Consider the following 26722-nt stretch of genomic DNA (forward strand, 5'->3'; position numbering starts at 1 on the left):
TACAGATTTTTGCCAGAATTTGCAGTCTAGACGAGCCAGACTTTGATTATTATTATTTTTTTGCTTCAGATTATGAGTACATTCAGTCAGAGTATATCAAACATTTAATATTTTGAGAACAATATATTATGTTTCTGTGTGAATTTGGTACAACTTGAAAATCTGGTCGTGTGTGATGTCTAGTCATTTAGTATACGATGCCCAGTTTTTTTTTTTTGTCTGTAAACATTTACAAAGTTAACAAATTTATGATGTCTAGTGTTTTAAAATCTGTTCAAATGTATTTAAGTTTAACTGGAAAATTGGCAGAAGCATTCAAGTGGATATTATCAAAACCATGATTAGTGAATCAAATCAACTACATCTGCATAAATAGTCATTGCATATGATGATATTTTCCTCAAGATAAAGTTTACCTGTTCAAAAAATTCATCCATAAAGTGATCTCGGTCGACATGAACGACTTCCTCGTCATCGTCACTGTCCTTAGCCTGTGACAAAAACAAACACACCACTTAAATGTCTTGATAATAATTTACATGGATTTATTAAGCTAAAGTTTTTATCCAAAGCGACCTACAAATGATGAATACAACAACATAAGTGATTCATCTTAAATAGACAGTAATGCGAGACAAACAAAACTGCTCAAAAAAGAGAGAAAGCATCAGTATTAATCATTCTTTGTTGCTGTTTTTGGTGGCATTACTCAATATCTTGCCCAAGAACATGGTAATATATTATTACTAATAATGGCCCAAAAAACACTTTTCAACACACCATGCTGCTCCTCCACAATTGGGCTTCGTATTCGATGCATCCGGACAGCTTCTCCATTTCTCATATAGGATAAAGTAGGGCACCCTATGAACTAATGCAAATCACATGTTTTCAGATGAGCACACGGTGTCTCATTTAAAAGATGGTTTGATTGTGTTCACATATTGGTATGAGAATTGGGGATAGCTGGAGGGCCATCTCAGATTAGCTGTATGGCCAATCCACACTGAGCAGAATATGACGTTCTCCTGTGTTTGTACCCATAAAGACCATCCCGCTCAACCTCTGTACCCTTTCTGGGAATTAATAACTCTTCATTTGAAGCAAACTGCCTTCCAGAGAGAAAACATATTATAGTGACAGTCAGGAGACTGAGAAGGAATCTTGTTTACTGGAAGACTGATTCATATTCAGCAGTAATGTTGTAGTACTCAAGGCCAGTCTTGGTTTTGAGGAAACTCAAGGACATCTTTTGAAGGTCTTGGTCTTGTCTCGTTCTCCATTGTACTTGTACTCTGTCTTGTCTTAGAATTGTATTGGTCAAGACCACAACTGCGGTTCTTAAATTGGTGGTGTCTTGTCTGATTTATTTGTTGATTTATCAATTTTTATGAAAGTAAATTTAAAAAAGCTCTCGCTACTCCAGCAATGGTCTGACCGGATGTAATGTACTTTAGACAAATATCATCGCTGTTTTAACTTGGCACTTAAAGTCATTCACCTGCAAAATAACCTGCTTTGTCTGTAAATTGGACAATTATCAATAAACGAGAGCAAATGAAAAAACAAAGCATCTAAAATATAATACAGAGTGTGATTTAAGTAATTGAAGTTATTGAAAGACATCTATAATGACTGTTTTGAAACATCTTTCCCAAATGCTTGCTTTTCATAGAACAAATGTTTACGACAAACCCAAGACTGTAAACAGGAAGTTGCGTTTTTTTTTTTTGAGAGTTTTACAAGAGTTGTGGCAGTTCTCTGCCAATGCGAAAATTTCAGATCTGATTTGTTTCGAACGTCAGATTCACTCAACTTGCACAGTAAAGATACTGTATGTGACAGTCCGACTGGATGTTACGTATTCCAATAAAAACTTTCTTCTTTAGCACCTTTACATCTTTACCACCTGCTATTTATGTAAAGTGGACAAATATAAATAAAGAAGTCAAATATAATAATTTTTTCTCTTTAACACTGTAGCCTTAGACATTACATGTTCCTTTACAAAAGAAATGGACGTAATGGAAGGCTTACTGAGTCGGTACTAAATTTGAATTTACTTCGCAACCACTAAGAGTACACTTTATATAATGTGCATACGTGAAATTCAGCTATACTTCATCTGTCAAGTTATTACTGTCACGCGACCTACCAATATTAGTTGCATCACTTCACTGCCATTCATAAATCGTCTCCTGTGGCCTCATGGGATTGTAAAGTGTCCACTGAATCTGCACTTCAGAATCCTGGCGAAAATACTAGGTCACTCAGGAACTTTTCACCTATTATTATTTTTTTTTAATAATACAAATTAGGACATTATAATCTTTGGGCGTATTGTTTTTTGCATGCTGTATAATAGGGAAGTAATTGATTTTGGATGCAGCATCTATGTTCAATAGAGGGTAAATTCTTCTGCTGAGTCACAAAAGTAAACATGACTTTTTCACGAACAAGTTCCCTTTGACTGCCATCTGGGCACATATTGTGAAAGTCATTTGTAAAGCAAACATCTTAAAGGTGGCTTAAATTGAATTAGCTTTTAATATACAATGTGGCTTGCATGACATTTAAATTCTAGAAAAAGCATAAAAAGCTCTTTAGGGTTACTTCTGTTTTAAAGTAAAACTACAGTAGAATTAGAAACTCAAATATTACTGCTAAAACAGCAACATAAACTGGTTTCCCAAAAAAAAAATTGTATAATAATATAAAACATTTATAAGGTTTGTTTTATATGAACTGGGGGGAAAAATGAGGTGGGTGGGCAATAAGGTTTATTTTGTATTCTGCCATTGACTTGGATGACATCATTTTACAAGACTATATATAGGTGATTGATAACTGTTTATTTCTTGAGCTGAATGTTTTTAATATTAGATACTTCTATAGCAGTGCTATGCTAGACATAACTGTCTGCCAGCCGAGTGATGGATGCTTCAGCCTGCCTATCTGCAGCTAACGTCATTTAATTCATGCAGAGGCTATTTTCACTCTCCCGTCATCAGATAATGGCAATAAAGTCCCTTCCCCCAGGACCCAAGGTGAAATGTCCCATGCTTTTAACTTACTGACAATTGCTTATTGATTCAACATTTTAGCCACCCGTTTCTGTTTTAGCCCCCCGATTCTATGTATTTCCACATGACAAGAGGATTGCATGTCAAAGCACAATGAAATAGTAGCAGAAAGCGGCTGCTGTGTTGTCTCATCAGCCGTGCTAATGTTTACTCTCCTGCTTCTCTCCTTATCTGGCCGCTCCCTTCCCGAGCCCTGCCCTCCCTGCCCCCTCAGCATCTGGTTTCACGGGGAGTGGCTTTGCCGCTGGTCCCCTGCGCTGTATGTCTACCGTACCGCAGTATCAGTCGCTAATGACCTTCACAAAAAAAAAATCTATAGCAACAGATTTCACGTGCCCCTCAGAATTCTGAGCCAAGTGGATTTTGAATGGAGCTTCCAAAAGACAAAAAGTAGCTGAATAATATTTTTTATATTTGATAAAATCACACCTGTATGATTAGATCATTCTGTGCGGCACAGCATCAGCTGCTAAATTCAAATCTGCTTTCGTGCTTTGGCTGACGCTGAGCCAGAGTTTGTACAACGCTACATTATAACTAATCACAGACCCTGCTGTTGAGCTTATGAAAACAATGGCCAATCAGAGACGTCCAGATGAGTCATCGCTGAAACGCAGTGTTTTGTTCACTTGTTCACTGACTGAATTATCTGGCGAATTCTCAAATCAGAAACAACAAAGTGCAGATGTGCATATGAATGTAAGATATTAATTCCACAATGTAAACAGCTTCAGTGGTTTAAATGGGAGTTATTGGTAGTGGCTGAACTCTGGCTAGACTGAATGAAAATGTTCTTTGATATTGTAAATGTTGTTTACTCTCTGTAAAATTGAAGCATTATAAATAGTAACTTGTTATTAAATTCACATTAAATGCTAAGTCAGTCGTATAAAATTATTTTATGGCATAACGCCCATATCTGGTACTTAAAGGTGCTGTATGTAGGATTGACACCGAGTGGTTTAACTAGGTATTGCAGTCCAAATAAAAAATATTGGAGAGGTTTTTTTCACCCGGCTCCTCTTCCTCAGGCTTGACAGTCAGGTTGCCAGATTGACGACACCAACAGGAACGAGCGCACTTGACTATGAATGAAATGAAATGTGCTGTGTTTTCCACCAACTGGCAACCCGGGATATTTGTCAAAATACAACAGGGTAAACTGGCAGTTGGTGGGTTTCACAAAGATGACATTTTCGGTGAAAGATGATCTTTGTTTCTTTAATATCTGCAAACATATTATGGCATTTTTATGCTTTTGTAGAGACAAAAACGTACATACAGCACCTTTAAGTAAAAAGTCGGTGTGACGAGTGGGGCTGGGCCCTACTTTGCCCATCACCATTTATTGATCGAATAACAAAGGTGCAAAATGGACATAGGCTACACATATTTGAGAATCATAATATTTCTTAATATAGTTAACACGTTTGGAAATATTTCGAATAAAAAGGAAAAAGGAAAACATAAACCTCTATCAGTTACAGTGCTGCCCCCCATATGCCCCCTTAAAATCATGGGTGCATGACGCCCCTGACTGAAGCCTTTTACCAGTGTAGTTAGTGTGTGGGTGATGGAGGATTCTGCAAATGTTGGTACCTTTTTTTATTTTTTGGAAGACGCATTTTACAAAGCTGGAGAGCACAGGTCTGGGGGAAGAGTTTGGAGACAATAAATCTCCTACGATGTTAGACAAGGTTCACAGTGGGACAGCAATAAACTATTCATATCTGCTTTCATCTCTTTTGCTGTTGAGTGACAAGAAAGGATTCTCTGCTCGAACAAGGGGAGACATTTTAGAGAATTGTTTTTGAGATCTATTTGGTGCTTCCTTAAAATATGTCAGCCTGGAAATGACTACAACAGAATGGAGATTTATATCGGCTTTTAATTAAGTAGCTTAGGATTCATTTGCTATGAAGATTATGGGTGCCATTATTAGTCATCAAACAACTGACTACTTAGTTTTTTTTTTTTTCAGATTTTATATATAACACACACACATGCACATGCTGGGCTTACATGTTTTACGTGGACTTTCCATAGGCTCTATAGACTCTCCATATATATATATATTGGGAGTGTCAGTTTAACTTGATGAATTGGTTCTGAAAAAATAAAGCGATTAAAAATTTTTAATGCAGTTAAAGCACTAGTCCCACCACCAAACCTGTAAATCATCTTACATTTCATACAGTTGACTGTTGCCAAATATGATGCAGTACAAAAACTGCATAAAAATTCAAGATATTGGGGAAAAAAATGCTCCTGTATTAGCAGGGACAGTTGTATCACACGAGTGCTGTTTTTATCCCAAATAAACAGAGTGCAAATATGACTTATGACAACAGTACAGTACATAAGAAGTTGATATTGTTATATTTAAACACAATATTATGTGTTTTTGCTCTTTTTTTCAGGGAATATATTACCTTTTAAAGCCATAGGAGAATTGTTTTGTGTCTCCAAACAACAAAGCGGTGTTTAGTTTCTGAATGAATCCGCGTTTTGATTAATCGTGTGAACCAATGGTTCAAAACCCATTCATATATGGCACTCTTCCACTGTGTGGTACGGCTCTGCGCTCTGCGGCTCAGTTTGCGTTTCCACTGCAGTTTAGTACCGCTTTAAGTGGGCGGGATTATAAAACCTTTTCATTCTGCATCACTCCGTCAAGGTCTCGCTATATCCGCGCCTCGGGCATCAACGAGAGAAATGTCTGTACTTCCTCAACAGACCATGAAACATCATTTTGTGGTTGTTGAAAGAAGTTGCGCTCATTCAGGACAGTTGCGTTCGATCCTTCACTTGCTGTGCTGATTTAAATCTAGCGGGTCTGTTGTGTCTCGTGCAGCAAGTAAAATTTTTATTATGTCTTCATCTACTCAAACCTGAATGACATACTTTCTTTTGTGGAATATAAAAAAAGGTATTTTGAAGACTGTTGGTAACAAAGCTGTTTTGGTTACCAATGACTTCCATTGCATGAACGGAGATGTCTCAAATGATCTTCTTTTCCATAGTTTATATTGGGCTGTTGTATCCTAAGCTATTAGACCCTATATGTAATCAATTTTATGTTGAATCAAATTAAATATTCATTTCTAAAGCTACTTTTTGTAATGTCTACTTAATTCATTCTCATTTAAGACAAAAGTACATGCAAATGCCATTTGCGATTTAATTATATCAATTATTAATCAACACATTGTCACATTAATTAGATTTAACATTATCTATTGACAGCCCTAATATATATCTGTAAGATTTTTACCCAAAAAAATTAAAAAGAAATCTCAGTAAGACTAATCTCACTATGCTCACTAAGGCTGAATTTATTAAAAAATATACAAATAAAAAATGCATTCCTAAAAAAATAAACTAAAACAATAAAAATAGGAAATACTGTTACAATTTAAAATACTCTTTTCCTATTTTAATTTATTTTAATTTATTTTAATTGCTGCTTAATATTTTGTGGAAACTGTGATGCATTTTTCAGGATTCTTTTTTTAATATAAAGTAAAAAAAAGAATTTAAATTCAAGCATTTACTTGAAACCTTTTGTAACATTATAAATATTTTAACTGTCACTGTGGTTCAATTTAATGCCTTGTTGAATGCAATTTCTCAAAAAAATAAAAATAAACCTTACTAATCCCAAACTTTAGAATGAATGTAAGTTTATATTCTGATATGTTCAGCAGTACTGCTATAGTTAGCATGCTGACAGCATGCTGTTGCATTTGGCCATTGTGTGGCATCTCATGCTGTTTTTTGGGCGTTTCACAAGCTGGTGTGTCACCTTAAAATAGTTCCATTTTTAAAAACACATCTTTCTATGAAATGCATTCTGCAAGCTATTTTTGCACACGAGGAAGATATTCATATCAAGGACATGGGAACCCATTACCAGCCTTTCATGGCTGATTATTGCGACATTTCTCCATTTTATCCAAAGCAACCTAAACAGCATTCAAAGTATTCACTTTATCAGTTCTTTTATTCTTGCTTTGCAGGAATGCTAGATGAGAACCGTGAGAATGAAGGGCAGAAAAGACACTTTCCTCAAAATCCACAAAACAAATGTCCTTTATGGTTCAAGTCAAGGTAGGACGTATTCAATTCAATCCAAATATAGAAATACACTATTAAGAACCTTGAGAGTCATCTTTTCCACATGATACATTGGCTTCTTGTCTTTTTAAAAAAGAGCACCACTGAATGCTTGGGGATATGTCACATCTACTCACTGCCAGCCTTATGACAGATTCTCTGCAAAACTACAGCATAAGCAACCCAAGGTCATTAAAGTCTATCTGGGACCACAGCAAACATCTGAGATTGATTTGAAGTAAGGGATATTATACAATCAGAGGGTCATTATCACAAAATAAACCCAGACGGGGTGATCAGGATCTAGGCTTGTACCACCCTGAGAGGGTTTGTTTAGCGATAATGAGTGACTGAATGTACATTACCCGCTTGTTACACGGCTACTTAACAAAGAATTAAATACATGGACTTTGTAATGTTTATTTGAGGTTAAAATATTTTAATTAATCCTATTCTTGTACAGGCCACAGATAGGTGAGAAAGCACAAGCTCCGCTGTGAGGGGAAACTACATACTACATGACTGTTTAATGTGGTTAGTTTCAAAGACCTTGTAACTGTAACAAACACAATAAATCAAGATTGTGAGTGACCTGTAGCACTTATTTATAATGTCTAATATTACTAGTATGTAGATTACCATGAACTGTGTAGGTTCACCAATATGCAAAATTATTTACATAGCAAAGACTGAATCAAAAAGTAGCAAGTCTGTAACTGCATAAACTACAGCAGGGCATATTAAATGTATTTTGAATCCTATTTTATTTTGACCTGTCTAAGTTGACATCTGTCTAGATTCTACCAATTATAAGAGGTAATTATGCTCTAAAAACTATACTTTTGCAATTTCCATAGCCTTTGACATCGACAAGAAACAATGCTGGAAACTTATTCTCCTTTTAAAAGTTTATAAGCCTATTTTTATCCTAACTATGCATAATTATATAGTTTAGCATGTTTTTTCCTCTGCTGTCACCAAACCTGTCAGACAGCCCACCGGTTAAGAGCCTCTTCAATGCAGTATACAAGCTGAATAGGTACAAAATATTGCAGCAAAAGATACTAAGTAACACCCCAACTGTAAACATACACTTTAATATGCATATGTTGAAAACAGGAACCTGCAGTGGTTTGGGATGCAAGCTAAGAATGAGTGCATTGTATGATGATCAGCATGTGCACCAGCCAACATAGAAAAACATGCTACAACATCATCTAGCTAGCATTGCTAATTACAAGCTGATGTTTCAGTATATGAAGAAGTATGCAGAGATCTTGCTGTACATGAGTCATTCTGAATAGGACAGCCATGTCTAAAGAAATTGGGCTGATGTTTCGGCCTGTGATTTAAGACTATTTATTACTTTAGAGATGTTTTTTTTTTTTTGATCTAAAGCAAGTCACATTCCAAGCAAGGTACATTTTATCACTTCATGCATTCAGTGGGAACTGAATCCTTGAACTCAGGGCAAATAGATTTTCATTAACTGTGTCTGTGTCTTTTGTAGGGATTTTATTACTATCATTTCTGAATCAGATTGTGAGAAATCCCAGTGGCACACTGTTGCCCTATTTCACCAGGAGGAAGTTAGATCAGGTAATTGACTCACCTACATAAAAATGTCTGAGATGAACAACTTCCATTTCTGCATTTGGCAGATGCTTTTTTTCCCAAAGTGTCTTACATTACATTCAGGGTTCATTCCTTTCTCGGGAAACAAACCCGTTATGTTAACGTAGCATGGAGGATATGAATCCAGATCCTTCCCTGATATTTACCTTTAAATTATTCAGGGCCTCCCTTTTATGCTGTCAAGATAAAATGAAATTTGTTGACTTTGTTGCCACTGCTGGTTAGCATCTAACTGAGCTGAATCTGCAAGACTGGGTGTATCACATGAGATTAAGTGACCCTGAATTTATATCGCACCTGGTGTACAAATTACCAAAAATGGAATCAATATAGTCAAATATTCTTATATTAGACTTGCTGGTGTTAATGGTATATTTTGCCAGCCAGATGTACCATAACTAGACAGGAAGCCATTTTGCTTTAGCCATTTTATTGGCGGTGTTAAGGACTGGTGGGTGGTGTGCAGCAGAGAGGACATGACATTGTCCCTGCAATAAAACTGTCCTCACAATACACTGCAGGCGTAGTCGTACCCACGCAGTGATTGGAATACAAACACGACTTGGCCATTTATGCATTTAGCTGTACATGCATGCATTGCTTTAATATGTCACAAAGTTTCTTTCATTTCCTTTGCTGCTGATTCTGCTGTTTAATAAATGATAAAAAAGCTTCACCAATGATATGAAACCTTCAAACGCCTAAAAATGCTGTGAGGTTCTTTTTAAATGTGTGGTATCAAACCCTGCTATAGTTAATTGAAAAATATAAATAAATTACTTTTTTTAAATGTGCATGAAATATGCCTCTTTCAATTTTTATTATTATTTTTAATTTATTTTAAGTAATAATAATTAAATACGCAGCATATTAGAATGAAGAAATAATGCTGAAAATTCAGCTTTGAATTAAGATATAAAATATATATGTATATATATATATATATATATATATATATATATATATATATATATATATATATATATGTATATGTATATATATATATATATATATATATATATATATATATATATATATATATATATATATATATATATATATAAAATATATTTTAATATTTTATATTAAATATAAATATATATTTAATTTTATTCTATTTAGTTTTAAATTATCTGGCCGATAAATTGCACACATTCATAATCTTCAAGAACTTACTAATTGTTCAAGACAGATATTATAAAGAGATGACAAAATTTAATAAGCACAATTGTTGCTACTGAATCCTGTGCCACGCAACCAATACTTTTTTAGTTTGTTTTATATCTAAGCACATTCAATTTGTAATTGTATTGAATTATATCTTAATATGGTTAAAAATAATTATTGAATTAAATTGTACATCATGTTCTTAAATATTTCTTATCAAATGTAATGCATAAATAAAATAATACGTTTTAAAATGGAATGGAATATGCGTTGTGATTTATTTTTCTTTTATTTCATTTTAAATAATTCTGACATAAATTTCCCACATTCATAAGATTCAAGAACTCACTCAATTGCTCAAGTTGACAGATATTATAAAGAGATTTAATTAGCATGATTGTTTCTATTGAATCATGTGTCCTGCAACCAATAATACTGTTCCTAGCTAAGGGATAATTCTGGCAAAACATGGTTTTATTTAATCACATTAAACTGATCATTTGATTGAATTCTAGATTAAATGTGGCAAAAAAAAATTACTGGATTTAATTGTACATCATGTCATGTTCTTAAATATGTGGTATCAAATGTAAAAAAAAACAAATGCTAATAAATATAACTTTTTAAAATGTGCATTAAATATTTATTACAATTCTAACAGATAAATTTCCCACATTCATACTGAATTGCTCAAGTGGATAGGTATTATAAAGAGATAAGATTTAATTAGCATAATTGTTGCTATTGAAACATGTGCCATGCAACCCATTATAAGAAATACTTTTTAAAATGTGCTTGAAATATGCATCAGTGTTTTTTATTCTAACAGATACATTTCCCACATTGATAAGTTTCAAGAACGCACTGAATTGCTCAAGTGGTGCTTTCCTTGGAATGAATGTGAGTCAGTTTCAGTTTTTTCATACTTTGATTTATTTACCCACACTGTGATTTGGGGGGGGGGGGGGCTTGGCAGGGATGGAGCAATAGTGAGTATGTTTATGATGCGAAAGCAAGCATGTATGAATGTGTGGCAGGGAGAATCAAGAGGAATAAGTGTGCAGCTGTAGGGGGAGGGTCAGGAAAGTGCAATCAGAGGGGGATGGGGAGAGAGACAGACCTCCACGGGGAAAGAGGGAGCACTGGGGGAGGGGAGGTTAATAAGTTGTCATCGGAAAAAAGGATGTTTAAAAAACATATCCCCTTCCAAGCAGGTGACCAGGACCTTCGCCAGTAGATATGACACGCTCTCGGAAACGTGCATCCGAATCTATGTCGGGTTTTCTCAGGATAGTGTGGTGTAAAATCAGGTGCGGGGGTAATGCAGAAATGTCAGAATCTTGCTTCCCTGCCGTTGACCCATCTGCGCTGAGGATGGCCACTGGCCACAGGCATCAGAAGTCCTTACAGCATTAGACAGTAACCTCCTTTAGCCTCATGATACTGCATTAGCTTCTGTTGACAAACATGAGGAGAAGTGGTGGAAAATGTGATTATATTTCCAAAGTGGAAGTAAATCGCATTCCCACTCTAACCCGGGGATTCTTTCGATATACAATGCCACATTCTGGGATTAAAAAAAAATATGAGGCACTGTGTTCAGTCTTTCATCATGTCTAGCAACACCAAATGATGTGCGATCCATCGTGAAACCGAGAGAGAAAATCCGATGCAGAAAATCCGCAAAAAACAGGAAAGATATTATAAAGAGTTTTGCTTTTGAATCATGTGCCATGCAACCAAAATTATTCCTAGCAAAGTTATAGTTCTTGCAAAACATAGTTTGTTTAATGTATATTTAATCATCCTAAATTTATCATTTTGTTAAATTATGCCTTATGGCTAAAAATAAACATTGCATTATATTTTGCATCATGTCTAGAAACAACAAATGATGTGCATTTCTCCAAAGGCCATTTAATGAAAAAATTGTGGCTGTTAAAACAAAAAAGCAGACAATAACTGTGTATAATAGATGAGGAAGATGCATTATAGTGTGTGTGTGTGTGTGTGTGTGTTTTGTGTTGTCTTTTAGTGGTGCATGACATTCTCTCCTTTCCACCCAAGGGACGGGGTTATCCCCGGTTCAATTGTGCTATAAACCGAGGCTAATAACAAGAAACTAAATAGACTGATGATGAGTCCTTTGTCAAAGAACTGAAAGTATATATATATACATATGTTCATTCAAAGGACCTCTATGCCTTACAAATCAGTCGAGGCAGAAGCCAAATAAAAGGCTATAAATCTAAAAATGTATCAAGGGCTATTGATAGTGCCACACAAGTCTTCATTAAAAAAGACAAATAACCTAAAGTGAAAAAATATTTGTAGAGTTTAAATGAAAAAAATATGCTCTAAAGAAAAATCTGGAGCAAAGACGTGACACTAAGATAGAAACTGTAAAAAAAAAAATATATATATAAAGACATTACAAGATTATGATTATAATGATTATACAAGGCAATAATTGTTGCTGTTGATATGTCATTATTTTAGCAAAGTGATGGTTCTTCCAAAAATATGGCTTGTTTTTTGTTAAGTTACTTTATATTGATAGTTTTATCAAATGCCATCCTTAATTATGGCAATGCAAAATATCCAATACATTTTATATACTCATACATATTTAAATACTTGACTGAAAAATATAAGCTTGCATGCCACAAAAGCTGTGTCCAAGGGCAGTAAAGTCTTTACAACATGTCAACTCAATAATTTCCTTGCCCATTTCAAGCTTTAATAAGGAAACAAATCATGAAAAAATATTTATGATATTGACATTCATGTCAGTAAAATCAGTCATGTTAATAAGATCTTGAAATTCTGACTGCAGCGGCGAAGAAACTTAGGTACTTCTAAGAAACATACAAAAACACACCATGTTTGTGGGCCGACTGGGACTGACGCCTCGACCCCTTACTGGCGCTGATAAAACCACTTCCTGAATCCCAATGGAATAGCTACTGTCTTTTCATATTAGCCAATAATGACTAAGGTATGAAAAAAACGATCTGGTTCAAATGACAGCAAGCCACTGGAGAACGAACAAACTTGCTGACTCATTCACAGACCGCAATTTAAAGCATAAATCCACCCTGCAACGTTTACATCATGGCAATTCCTGCCAATCTATTGGAATTACCAATCAGGGTGGTATTTTGTATGCAGGACTGAAAGATATTAAATCAGTGCTGGTTAGAACGGGAAAAGTGTGATTCAGTCTAATAACATCGAATGCCAACCTGACCTCAGTCTCGCTTGATTTTGATGCCAAAATGATCCTGTTATGTTATGAAATTTCCATTAGGTGGTGTGAATAATGTACCACAGATGGTACATATATTATCATGTATGATGCACAGCAGATGTCCTTGCACATGTATCATGGGGCAATTAGTACTTTAACAACAACTAAGCAAAATCTGAGTGAAAATAGTTCAGCAGAAGGCCATATGAACATAAGTGAATTGCTAGTGAATGTCTTTGTGTATGTTAATGATGTTGGAATAAATATTTAAAAAATGCATTTTTACATTTGTGTTGTAGTTCTTTAAAGCCAAAAAAAGTGGAGGAAAATGGATCAATAAATGAATGCATCAATACTATTGATGTTATTGACAGGACCTCCCCCTTTAAATTCTTTAGTGATTACCAAGACTGTTAATGGAGAAGCAACCAAATGCAACAACAAAAAACATCCAATTACTTCAGTGGTCGCCCACCATATGTTAAGACCGATTAAAGGAACAGTCCATCCAGAAATGAAACGTCAATATCATTTTCTCACCCTATTGTTGTTTTAATCCTATATGACTGACATTCTTCCACAGAACACAATGTAAATTGTGAACAATGTGTTTGTCTCTCTGAATCCATATAGGAGCTTTGTTTGAGGAACAGAGTGAAAATTAGGTCAAGATTTGGAGTAATGATTTTTATTATACATTTATGATGCTTTTCTGTGCTTTTTAAAAGCATTAGTTCTTTAAAAGCATTAGCAAAGAGTAACCAGCACATCAAAACAAAAATCCAATCAATCAGAATGATTAGCGCAAAACAAATGATACAGAAAGTCATACTGGCTTGCAATGATTAAGGCTGAGTAAATTATGAAAGACCTGATTTTTCATTTTTGGATCAACAGTTTTCTTGGAAGTATGTGTCCAACACTTCTTTTGAGAAACTTAAGAGGAGCATACACTCAAAAAAACCATTGCAGGTTTTTTTTTCTTAGGCCAAATGCTGAGTTTAGCCAGTTGGGTCATTTTATTGGGTTGTTTTTAATATTTTACCCAGGTGCTGGGTATTTTTTTCTGTAACTAAATAGCTGGGTTATTTTTTCTACCCAACCGCTGGGTTGAGCCTGCCTCCCATGAAACAACCCAGCTACTGAGTTACAGTCTGATCACAGGCTTTTTGTGTCCGCTACAGGAGAGAGCGGTTCTCATCCCCGCCACCGATCAGGTGCACTTCTTCAGCTAAACAATAAAGGTTAGCATACATTTTATTTAATTTATTAAGACTTTACTGTGGTAAATTTTATTATTTTATGCAATGCAACATATTGTGACATTTTTCAGCTTTGGATGAAACTTAAGGCCACGGTGTGAAATTTGTAGTTCCCCCCCGCGAACAGCAGCCCTTTATTCGGCTCTGATTTCGGTGACACAACGGCACACGAATTACCATTATTTTGGCAAAAAGCGATTACAGAGAAAGGTTGAATAAACTTTACTTAAAATGCTACTTTTAAATGTTACATTTTTATTTCTAAAATGCTTGTTAAACAGGTTTACATGTATGTAAATATTATAGACTATGCTGTATTCACCCAAATAAATTAACTTTGACTTGTATTTTGTTCATGAGTTTTCTTGCTTAAATGATATACACAGGCAATTCATTGCCGATTATGAATGAGATTCTGTGTAGCTTTGCAGTGAACTACAGCTCTGTGTAGTAAATGCCGATGAAGTTTATTAACAAAGTACTAATAGAACTGATCATGAAATCATAAAAAAAGTGAACAGTTGCGTTAAACCAGATTCAGAATGGTTCTTACGAATCCCATCACCAATTGTCAGTGAATGCGGTGGCCTACAGGGGTCGCTATGTAATTCACAAATCCCTTTCTGAGCATGTTTTATGTGTTTTTGAACACAACCGGACATAAAAACTGTAAATGCTTGAATGTTAAAATATCAGTAGTCCATGACAAATGTAAATCTGCTCAAATTAAAATGTTACAACTGTACCATCTCCAGCAATTTTACAGTTATTGTGATGTATCATATTAGTTAGATGTGGCTTATTCAGTAGTACTACATAAAAACATGCTCGCTGATGTCTTCACGTCTAGTTGAAATGTCCAAGACTGGTCTCAGGTCTTTCATGCAGAATTAAAGTGCCATTTAAAACCATGAGGAAGCTGATGCTTCAGGTATTGACAAAAGATCAACAACTATAATTCACTTCAAAGCTCAGCCTGAAGTTGGGCTCACTTCATCTACAGCGATATCGTTGACTTGATTGCAAATAAATGCACAGACACTATTTCAACTGAACAGAGATGACATCACTGAATTCAATGATGAACTGCCTTTAACTATCATTTTGCATTATTGACACACTGTTTTCCTAATGAATGTTGTTCAGTTGCTTTGACGCAATGTATTTTGTTTAAAGCACTATATAAATAGAGGGGGCTTGACTTGACTTGAAGTTTTCCAGTCCTAAACTATAGTTAGCATGTATAGTCTGCATCCATGGCCACATTTCTGCTGAATCTGGTTGTAGTTTGTGAAGAATCCTCTGACATGAGTCCTTCAACTAGATCTAAACATTTAACCATTCCAGCAGTCACAGTCGCTTTTTGACAGAATCAGTTTCAAATCACTAACAAATTCGGAATCATTTTGCCTTCAGTTTAACCTCTGAAAATACTTACATCACTATCTTCTGCAGAGTTTTGTAAAAGCAAAAAGAGCCAACCAAATCAGTCTAGGCTCCCAACCCAATGTCGGTGCTCAAAATTCATTTTATACTATTAGGAAGCAGATTTACCCAATTCCTGCACGTCAGCAAATCTACGCAACGTTCGTTTAGTGCAATAACCCCACAACTTATTCTTAAAAACCTTCATTTATCTCCTAAAAAAATGTCTTTATGATGCATTTCATTTATCCTTCATCTGCTACAGTACCTGTGGCCACCCCTGCTTATTCCTTTCTCTACTCTTTATGTCCTCTTCCAATTCCCCCATCAGAGATTTGGGAAATTTCCACTTCCCTCTCTAACCCTACTGCAGTTTCATTGGCCGCCACTGTACCTGCAGTGCTTTATTCTTCCAGTTTGGAAACAGCCCCCGCCTCCCTCCCATCCGTGACCTATCGTGACCTATCTGTTGCATCTGTCGTTGGGCAGCGGCCAACTTCACATACATAGGCGTATATTCCCCTGTCCCTCTCTCTGCCAATTATTATCTACCTGTTCCGGTCCCGTCGGCTGACAAGACACCTACTGAGTTCACTTTCCCCATGAGCTCAGTTCTTGCTGCAAGTCAGCTGTAGCGATGCTCGCTGCTTATCATTCTGATACTTTCTCTGTGTGTCGCGTCGGCTACCGGGGTTCCCTGCTTCTATCCCATCTGTCCAGAGAATTAATCCCACACATGCTCGGGAAAAAAAAGAAAAAAACTATTCGGAGTATCTAACAGGTTTGCAACTGATCAACTGGAAGAAGTCACAAATCAGCCGTTTTGATTATATTAGGCCGAAGTGATCTAGAACATATTTTTGGCAATCAAATCGGTTTCTTATGCACTAATATAGTGCTCAACTGTTCATTATGTTAGTATTTTTCCTGCAGTCTATGGCTAACCCTGGTAAGTGACATATTCACTTGGCCATTCTAATGAAATCACTAAATAATAATATGCAACCAAACATGCTCTTTTTAATATATTTCTACAGATATGCATTAGTTATTTTTGCTTGGTGATATAAACAAATGCTAACATCAAAAGGAAGTGATTTTTGTGCAGTTTTATTATTATTATTTAGGAGCTAATATATAATGAATTAAAAAATGTGCCATTTAGAGTTCAAAACCTGTCTATGGTCATACTTGCAGCTGAATTATATTCTGTGGGCTCTGTTAGCACTCGTTTAGTTTCAATTAGCACAATGTGTCTGACCTCTCCTTTTCTGGACAAAACTGGGCAAGAGACAGTACGTGATGCCACATAATCTTTGCCTTCCTGGCGCTTCTGAGATAAAGAGGTTGCCAACTTTCCAGTAAGACCACACCTGTTGTTTATTACTATCTCAAATTATTATCTGGACATCATGCCAGATACAAAACATATTCAAATAAACTCATCCTTTATGCCTTCTTCTCTAGAAATACTGTGAAATTCAACACTCGACAACAGTCAGTGGTTCCAAACCATATTAATTGGGGTCCTAACTCATTTGCATACATTTTTCATGTTGTTTTGCTTGCTTGTTCATTTGTTTATTCATTTTGATGCACTTAACATCAAACAAACATGTGTTGGTTTTTTCAACATTTCATGTTTTTTTTTCTTCTTCTTTTCAATTGAAATACACAACTCATGTGGAAAACCACATCCTACATTCAGCTGATTTGAGAAAAGTTTATACTGAGCATGTTCAGTATTTTCAAACATTTCAATATTTCAACATGGAGCTTAAACTAGCATCTTGGCATATCTTGTAATTTTAAGTCTGCGAACATGTCTACATGATGACTTATTCTTAAAAGGGATTGTTCACTTCAAAAATGCAAATTCTGTCATCATTTACTTGTGACTTTTTTCTGTGGTATATTTTAAGAAGATATTGTGAGAAATGTTTCATTCTTTTTTTACAATACGAACTGACCAAACAGTAGTAGGTTTGGAATGAGTAAAAGGTGATCCCTAATTTTGAAGGCACAACAAAAGTTGTTTCACACTCCATAATGCACAGCTCACTGCCTCATATCATTTACATTAGAAGTGTTAAATATGACTTTCCCACTGAAGCCGGTTAGCTGAGAGGCAGAGAAAGAAAGAGAGAGAGACCGAGAGACACAGACATTCAACCTTGCCTCTCTCAAGGACATCACAGGGCACAGTGAAGCACAGCAATACATTGTGCATCTTTAGTATCAGGATTTGGAATCATTTTGTTACACTATACACTATAATAATAATAATATATATTGCATGCATGCTTGCACTGTCACTAATGCTGACATGAACCATATCACAGACATCACATCACTACTTTGTTGTAGACCATAAGATATATTATCTCAGATATATATTAGGTGAGACCTCTGGTGAATATTTTACTTTCTCAAGTCAATTTCAGTATAGGCTGCTGATGCTTTTAAAGTCTTGGCTTCCAAGATTTGATCAAACATGGACTCAAAACTTTATAGGTATTGAGATAAAGCTTTTCTCCCGTGTGACAACCAGCCCGGTCTCCACAGGCCTATTATCTGAATGATCTGCCATTGATATTCTGGTCCATTTTCTGTAGGACCCTTCTTGCAGTTGCCATTGCAATCGTAAGAAATTAAGTGTGCTAATTATCAGAACGAGTCTGCTATGTGGACTTCTTCATCGGAGTCATTAATCTAGTCTTTATAATGTGAAATGTTGCCACTGTTGCAGCATAATGCATCCCCACCCGTTATCACGAGAAATACTTCAGGCTGCAAGCATCCCATTCAATCACACTCATTCATTTAATGTCAGATCTCTCCCCTATACAACTGAAACCTAATACTGAAAGGGGCAAGGTCAATGAATTCCGTCTGATTTATCCTTGCTCGTCCCTGCTCTGCACGGACACGCTCGCCCTGCGCACGCCCACAGTCCAAGTAACCCGTGCACTTCCCTCACCGCGCGACCAATACGTCACAGTGATGTTGATGATTACGTAAAATGTGATTATTGCCCAATCATGTCGCATCAGATTCGCGTTGAGCCATTAACACCTTTAGAAGCAAGACTAATGATACATATATGTTTAAAAGCACTGTGGCAGCAGCGTACAGTGAATGCGCGCATCACGTATAATTGCAAATTCTCCAAATCCAATTATCTGTAGATTACATTTCTACGCTGCGTCTGATAAGCAAAGGCTGGTATCAGATGCTCCGGGTCTCCGGGGGAGTAAGGGAAGTCTCGGGCTGATTCCGGACTTTTGGGAAGACGCGCGTTTTTGGGTTGGATTGTGAAGTTGCTATATATATATATATATATATATATATATATATATATATATATATATATATATATATATATATTTTTTTTTTTTCACAAACATTATAATGTACATATCTCTCTTACACCCCCCCCCCCCCTCTCCCTTTTCGCTCCCTAGCAAGCGCACCACACGCGCATTCACTGATGAGTGCGGTGCACTGGGTTCAGGCGTTTCCTTTACGATATTTCATTGATCTCCGGCGACGGAAAATTCGTGGAGGCTGGGCGACGCATTAAAGCCTCAAGGCCCACCTTCGATATTACTGAAATAGAAATAACTAAATAAGCAATGAAGTCGCTATACCATCGCGACTACAAATGGGAATCTTTTGGCAGCCATGTTGCATTTGTTAAGCTCACTTGGGCGATGCATGCAACAATATTACATCCTTTCAAATTTAACATCATGGCTAAGAACGGAACAAAGCGTGCTGCAATAATTGCACATCCCACCCAAGGATCCAAACGCGTCCGATGAAGATGTACACATGCATCCAGAATGGAGCTTTAGTGGAGATGCTCAAAATTCCCCGGTGCAAAATCTAAAAGAGTTATTATGGTACGGAACAAGTCAGTGGTGTATGTTATTTTCGTTTGACAAAAATCGGTGTCAATAATTAATGATGCGGTGATCACAGAATTAGATATTGGGATGGTGCGTATCCGAGGAGGATGCTGGCTAACTATCCGCAGCCGATCACGCTCCTGGGCGACATGTATCAAAGGTAACGTTAGTCTGTTTGCATGCATGCATGCTAATGTAGGGGGTTCATTTCGCGAATTACGCCATATAACCCGATTTGATGAATAAATCGATCAATCGCACATGGAACAGAGCGCGCGTGTGAGCCGCTATTAAAAACGGTAATATACGCGCGATGTGGCAGACGGTTACATATGTGATTGTGTGAAGAAAAAACGTCGGAAAATGTATGAAACCCCTGCTTATGCCCATAAATGCTCAGCCGTGAGCGAGCAGCAGTGAGATGTCAGCTGCTGACGCCCGGTTGCGGTGAGGAGACGGAGGAAATGGGAGGAGATGAAGGATAAAGCATCAGGAATCCAGACTTACACTTCGTAGTTCCTGCGTGCGATCCTTCATTTTTCCCCGCCGTGCTGGCCAAAAATATCGCTTGAGATGTCCGCTGCGTTCGTGGATCTATTATAGGCGAATGTCTGGGTCCTGTTTAATTTCCCACAGATTTAGGTGATTTCAGGGGAAAAAGGGCGCGCTGTTCTTCCCCCTCTGCACTATTTCACGCCTTTTTGCCTTTTCCCTGTTCCTGCTTCTGTGATGGTGTGTCCTCCGTGGCGGTGCAGTGATGCCCCGCAGCGCGCTCTGACTCCAGCACACGAATGCTATTCCGAACGCGGTACTGATGCTGCAAAAAAAAAAAAAAGAGAGAGAGAGAGAGAGAGAGGGGGGTGGGGGGAGGGGAGCGATGCAGAGGGCTGGAGCGCTTCTGCGCATGCGCCGCCGTCTCGCTTTACCTGCCGCCCCTCCCCCAGTCCGCTCGCTCGCTGTACAGCGCGTCTCCGCAGCGCTCCCAGTGATAACTAGGGAACTGTAGTTTGTTTAAGAGCAGGAGCCTCTTTTAGGCCCCACGAAATGATCGTTGCGGATTTATTTAATTCTAAAAGAATTACGGGGTAAGTCGCAACATACGATCTAATGCCATTAAGAACTTTTACGATCTTTTATTTTTACTATATATATTTTTTTTACTTATTAGTCATTAGAGGTGTGAGGTACCCTAAGGGAATTGTCCTCAGATCCCAAATGTCACAGTTATGATGTGTACAAAAGAGACATATACACTAACACTGTCGTTACAGCAATCTACAGTGTAAATATTGCAGATAAAATGAGTGTCCAGGTGTTTAAAGGCAACATGAATTGCAACCAGTTTACTATAATGAAGTATTTTCAAAAGAAACTTAAAGGTGCATTAAGTGATTTTTGTTGAACGATGCTTATATTTGAAAGCACCAAAACAGACAAAATGCTGCATGTTTCTTTGTGAAATTGAAATATAACTCTTTAATAGAGCATTATGTTAGCATCGCAAAAGGTTGTTGGTTCAATTCCCAGGAAACACACATACCAGTAAAAAAAATAATAACCTGTAAGTTGCTTTGGAGAAGCGTATGCTAAATGCAATATCCTAATAGCACTTGCATATTATTGCCCTTTTTTGGTTCTGATTGCTTCTATTTTCCTGCTTTGGATAGAAGCATCTGCTAAATAACAACATTTAGAGAGGCAATCACTGCATTTTAATCATGATTCAAACCAAGATGCTGCATGGATGCAACATGAGCAGTTTTTAATCTAAATTATATTGTATAATTTTGAAATATAAAGCAAAGACAATAATTTTGACACAAAATTTGACTTCAGTTTTATGAAACTATACATGAAAAATATCTGCATGAAACAGAAACAGCAGATGATCTGAACAAAACGCAGATTCACTCTAGGCCAGCAGGTGGCGCTTAATGCATTTCCATGGTTTCTGCTGTAAACAAAGCAGCGCTGCACTTATGAACTTTAATATGCATTAAACTGAGGCAAGATGAAAACAAATACCATCTAAACTTTTATAAAAGACAGTAAGTTCCCCTCAGACATACATTTATTTAACCTACCCCTAATTAAATCGCGATTCCAGGTTGAGCTGGTTATCTGGTGGTCTTGGTTTGAACTACTTGAAATGGGTTGGAAACTACTTGGTTTGAACTACTTCTCCCAAAGGGAAGATTCTAGAGCAAATTATCTGTGGGAGGGATCTTCAATGCATCTTTGTGCCCCAGTTCCTTGTCTTGACTGCACAGAGCTCACAATTGTTAACTGGTTTAAAGAATATATGGTCAAGAATAAAAGTAATACCATTATCAAATCGCTTCAAATTAGACAAAGACATCCCACTCTAAGATAAAGATATACTGTACACATAACACTTTTTTCCATGTGCACTTAAATAAATTTTACATGTTCAAACGTTACGTGCTAACATGGATGCATATGAAGCTGCCGGGTTTGCTTAAGGGAATAGTTTTTTTTAAGAAGGTTCCCAATGGAAACCTCGACAAGACTCGCACTGGCGGACCGCAACCGCATGAACGCTGGAATCCTTTGACATCGGTACGTAAAAAAAATATGAAACGCATACGCACTGCAGACGGAGTATTTGTGAAACAGGCGTAGGGTTGTTTGCACCTTGTGCAATGTGGAATTAGTTTACAGCTTTCTCAAGCAGTTTGTGATGCATTTTGGAAACAGGAGATGAGCCATTGTTCTAATGCACCACCTAGCTTGAGAAACCCATTCTAAAAGACTTACTATTAGTCATTGTTTCATTTGGGTAGCACACATATTCTGAATGCCTTTGGCAGAATTCAAATGAGCCATTTTAATCTAGATTAATCTAGATTAATTCCAAGATTACAGTGAGATTAATCTAGATATAAAAAAAAAAATATGCCCACCACTAATATATATATATATATATATATATATATATATATATATATATATATATATATATATATATATATATATATATATATATATTAGGCAAATATTTCTGTAAAAGAAGAATCACGCAACATGCATAAAATGATGTTAAATGCCATTGCATAGTGACGGTTTGATTTGGCTTTAAATATGTTCTTCAGTCATCCATGCTCAGTCAGTTGGTGGTTCAATAATAGCACATTATTGACCACAAGGCTTTTAATGTATAAATCTCACTAACAGCACAAACACACAAACCAGCTTTTGGAAGGTTTGGGCCTAAACAGTGCTTTAAGTGGCCCAAAAGAGTTGCCGGTACTCTATTATAGCCAAAAAAAAAAACGGTTTTTTTTTTTTTTCCTCATCCCCTGAGGTAACAACAACTATATTGAAGGCTTTTATATACAGCAAGTCAACAGGCAACCTTAATAATAAATCCTTTTATTTGTTTGTGGATTTGCTTGAGCTAGAAGGAACTACTTAACATAAATAAAATGTGCAAAAGGATTTTGAAAAAATACCCTTAGAAAGAGCTACAGCATTATTGCATTCAAACTTCCAAACTTATTCAAATGATTCGCGAACCAGCTCCGAACTCCCGAACTGACTCAAATGAATCACGCTCCGAACTCCCGAACTAATTCAAATTATTTGCGATCCCCAAACTGACTCCAATGATTCGCAAACCCGCTACGAACTCCCGAACTGACTCAAATGATTCGCGAACCTACTACGAACTCCCGAACTGATTCAAATGATTCGCGTTCCCCAAACTGAATCAAATGATTCGCGAATCCGCTTTGAACTCCCGAACTGACTCAAATGATTCGCGATCCCCAAACTGACCCAAATGATTCGCAAACCCGCTTTGAACTCCTGAACTGACTCAAATGATTCGCGAACCCGCTTTGAACTCCCGAACTGACTCAAATGATTTGCAAACCCGCTACGAACTCCCGAACTGATTCAAATGATTCGTGAACCCTATAAGAACTCTCGAATTGATTTAAATGATCCGCGAAGCCGCTCCGAACTCCCGAATTGATTCAAATGATTTGATTCCCGAATCTGCTCCCAACTCCCGAACTGACTCAAATGATTCGCGAATCCGCTCCGAACTCTCGAATTGATTCAAATGATCCGCGAAGCAGCTCAGGACTCCCGAACTGATTCAAATGATTTTTCGATCCCCAAACTGACTCAAATGATTCGCGAACCCACTCCGAACTCCCAAACTGACTCAAATGATTCGCGAACCCGCTCCGATTTCTCGAACTGATTCAAATGATCCGCGAAGCTGCTTCGAACTCCCGAACTGGTTCAAATGATTCACGCTCCATACTCCGAGCTAGGAAGAATTAGGAAGTGTGCATTGTGAAGGGCGCTCTGAAAAGCTGCAGTGAAGGCAAAGGATTAAAACCTCTATTAAAAAAGATGTCCAAATGAACGTACTGGTATGCTAAAAGCACGTTCTGGGCACACAGAGAGGTGGTGGTACGCTCAAGAGCTATATTTGGAAGTGGCGGTAGTGAGTACTGTTGCGTACCATCCCCCACTTAAAGCACTGGGCCTAAATTATTGAACACAGCAGAAGGCCTTCAGGAGATACTGAATGTGTAAAGCATGTGCTGTTCAACAGAGGGCACTGTTTGGCTCAGAAAACCTGCAATTACATTTTTGGCCTGCCAGAAATATTTATCTATTTAATCTTTATCAAATCTATATCAAAGTATGTCAGTCTTTGTAATGCATTTAATCTGAAGAATTGCTACATTTATTTTACTTACACTTAACCACCAGATGACAGGTAACACTTTCTACGGCATTCCTTGAAAGTGATTCATTTTAATTAAAACCATCAATGAATGAACATATGTAATATAATCAAATGTGTTTTTCATTTCCTCAGAACCAGTTTTATAATTTCCCTACTATTTTTCTAACATTAGTTTAATTGTTATTATTGCTCACAAATCTAAGACCTCACTTCATTGAGTGAAAAAAAAACAGCCATCAACCTAAAGTCTGACTGAAGTGAGCGGTAGACAATAGATTAGAAAATTTTATTGCATCTGAAAGCTTTTTTTTTCAGAATTTGTATAGATTTGAAATAAAAAAAACAAATGAAGAATACTTTTTGAATACAGATAAAATTATATGTATTAAAATTTTTTAGTTGTTTATTGAAATTAGTTTTGTACATTTGTCTAGAAGTTAATGATATTTGATTTATAGTAACTGTTTTCAATGTGTATCTTCGCAAAAAATCTCAAATACCTTCTATTAGAAGGCCCTTTATCAGTATTTTACATTATCTTTACATTCTGCAGTTGTATTATTAGAGAAATGGGACATTTCTTCCAAAATCCTTCAATTTTTTAAATGAAATTTGGCTATTCTCCAAAGGGCTGGTAATATTTTAGAGCACCGTCACCACCCGGTGCAGGAGCATATTTCTCACAGACAGACCCTGTAAGACTTGGGCCACACGTTGCAGTATATGAGATTAATTTAAACGACGACTGTACATTTGTTCCTTCGTGTGGGATTAGAGAACCCTTTCCTAATAGATCATCATCATACCGGTTCTCGCGGTCCCACACCTCAAATCGCAAGTGCCTGTAAGACGAGCATGATGTGAAGTACAAACAACAGATATCTATAGTATTTCAAGTTCAACAAAGACAGAAACCAGAAACGAAGATTATGTTTCGCGTACATAACCACTTGCGTTCTTTGATCCAGATCCACAGTTTGAAAATACATTTTGAAGTTCCACTGAGGAAAGTTGTTGTTCGAAATCACAGGGGTCTCATACGCTTTGTTTCCTGAGAACACTTTCAAAATACCATAGGTTTTAGTGAAGTAGTCTCCCTATAATCCCTTAGTGCTCAACACGGTTATGATCAACATGGCTACTCCTGGCTTATTTGGGCAGCAGTTGCTATCAACAGTTTGATGACCGTTGCATTTGCTTGCACAGTTATTGGCATGATGGGCCACTTTGCAGCAGGAGGAGCAAGCAGTAGGTTGCTGTAGGCCGCTTGAAGACTGGCTCGTCTAGCTGGGTTGATTTTCGACACCATATGCAATGAGCTCAAGGCGTAGGAAACCACTCCAGGAATTTTATTCAGTGACTTGAGCCACACGTTATAACCACTAATGTTGCTTGGAGTGAAGAGGATGTCTTGCTGCTCACCGTTGTCGCCCAGTATTTCAGTGACTCGGTTGGAGAAGGCACTGCTGAAGCTGTTGCCCCTCTCCAGTTGATTTGTTTTGCTTTTGCAGTAGCTTGCCTAGCCACTGACCTCCACACCCTTGATGAAGACAGACGCCTCCGTCGATAGGCAGTTGCTCACATTCATGTATCGACAGACCCTTCATGGAAACCTGGCAGGTCTTCATAGCGGTGGTTGAACATACGTGGCCACCCAGGTCAACTCTCCGCAAGAAATGTGTCCCGTAGATCAAGATGAAATGGTTGTACGCACTTTTTGACTGGCTGTCATATTTAGCAGGAAGTGAAGTGATGGATTTCAAAAGTTCTTTGGTCACTGGAGGTTCAGCCTGAAGACGAAATCTGTGAAAGAAAGACTTTATTGGCTTTTCATGCTTCAATGTCAGTCCAAACCCCAGACTAATGTGAACCTGGGATATCTGGTAACGCATTTCACCTTGTTCAGTATGGATGCCTGCTTCTGCCACAGGATAAAAAAAAAAAAAAAGGTAATTGTGACTTTATAGAGATTTATAGTCAGATTAGATGGCATACTGCTTTTTTGGCAGATAAAAACTAGTCTGTGAGGAATAGATTTACAGTTTTTACAGTGGTACACACTGTATAAAGCTCTATACTCTCAGAAAAAAAGGTACAAAAGCATTTTTAAAGATATGGAACATTCTGGTACCTACAGTGAAAAC

The 26722-nt window shown here is 37.0% G+C and overlaps 1 protein-coding gene, 1 long non-coding RNA gene and 1 pseudogene across 3 annotated transcripts in view; 1 reads left to right on the forward strand and 2 right to left on the reverse strand.

The window, feature by feature from the left end:
* Positions 1 to 14495, forward strand: part of LOC113119687 (uncharacterized) — a 46400-nt gene extending 31905 nt beyond the window's left edge. The window contains exons 3-4 of one of the 2 annotated variants that reach the window (XR_003294503.1): positions 7103 to 7193; positions 14436 to 14495. This is a non-coding gene — a long non-coding RNA (uncharacterized LOC113119687). Of the gene's footprint in view, positions 1 to 7102; positions 7194 to 7296; positions 7388 to 14435 lie in introns of those variants that run through there. The other variant, XR_003294504.1, reaches the window with a different exon arrangement.
* The window catches only part of LOC113119657 (syntaxin-1B), a 44359-nt gene extending 23680 nt beyond the window's left edge, over positions 1 to 20679 (reverse strand). The window contains exons 1-2 of the mRNA XM_026289274.1: positions 20357 to 20679; positions 417 to 491 (exon numbers count right to left, since the gene is read on the reverse strand). Coding sequence (XP_026145059.1) covers positions 417 to 491; positions 20357 to 20386 — 105 coding nt within the window. The 5' untranslated portion in view covers positions 20387 to 20679. The remainder of the gene's footprint in view (positions 1 to 416; positions 492 to 20356) is intronic.
* Positions 20680 to 25194: 4515 nt separating this feature from the next.
* On the reverse strand, positions 25195 to 26484 carry LOC113120188 (perforin-1-like; annotated as a pseudogene).
* Between the last annotated feature and the right edge of the window lie 238 nt (positions 26485 to 26722).

The sequence above is a fragment of the Carassius auratus genome, chromosome 19 (assembly GCF_003368295.1).
Source record: "Carassius auratus strain Wakin chromosome 19, ASM336829v1, whole genome shotgun sequence".
NCBI classification, from domain to species: Eukaryota; Metazoa; Chordata; class Actinopteri; order Cypriniformes; family Cyprinidae; genus Carassius; species Carassius auratus.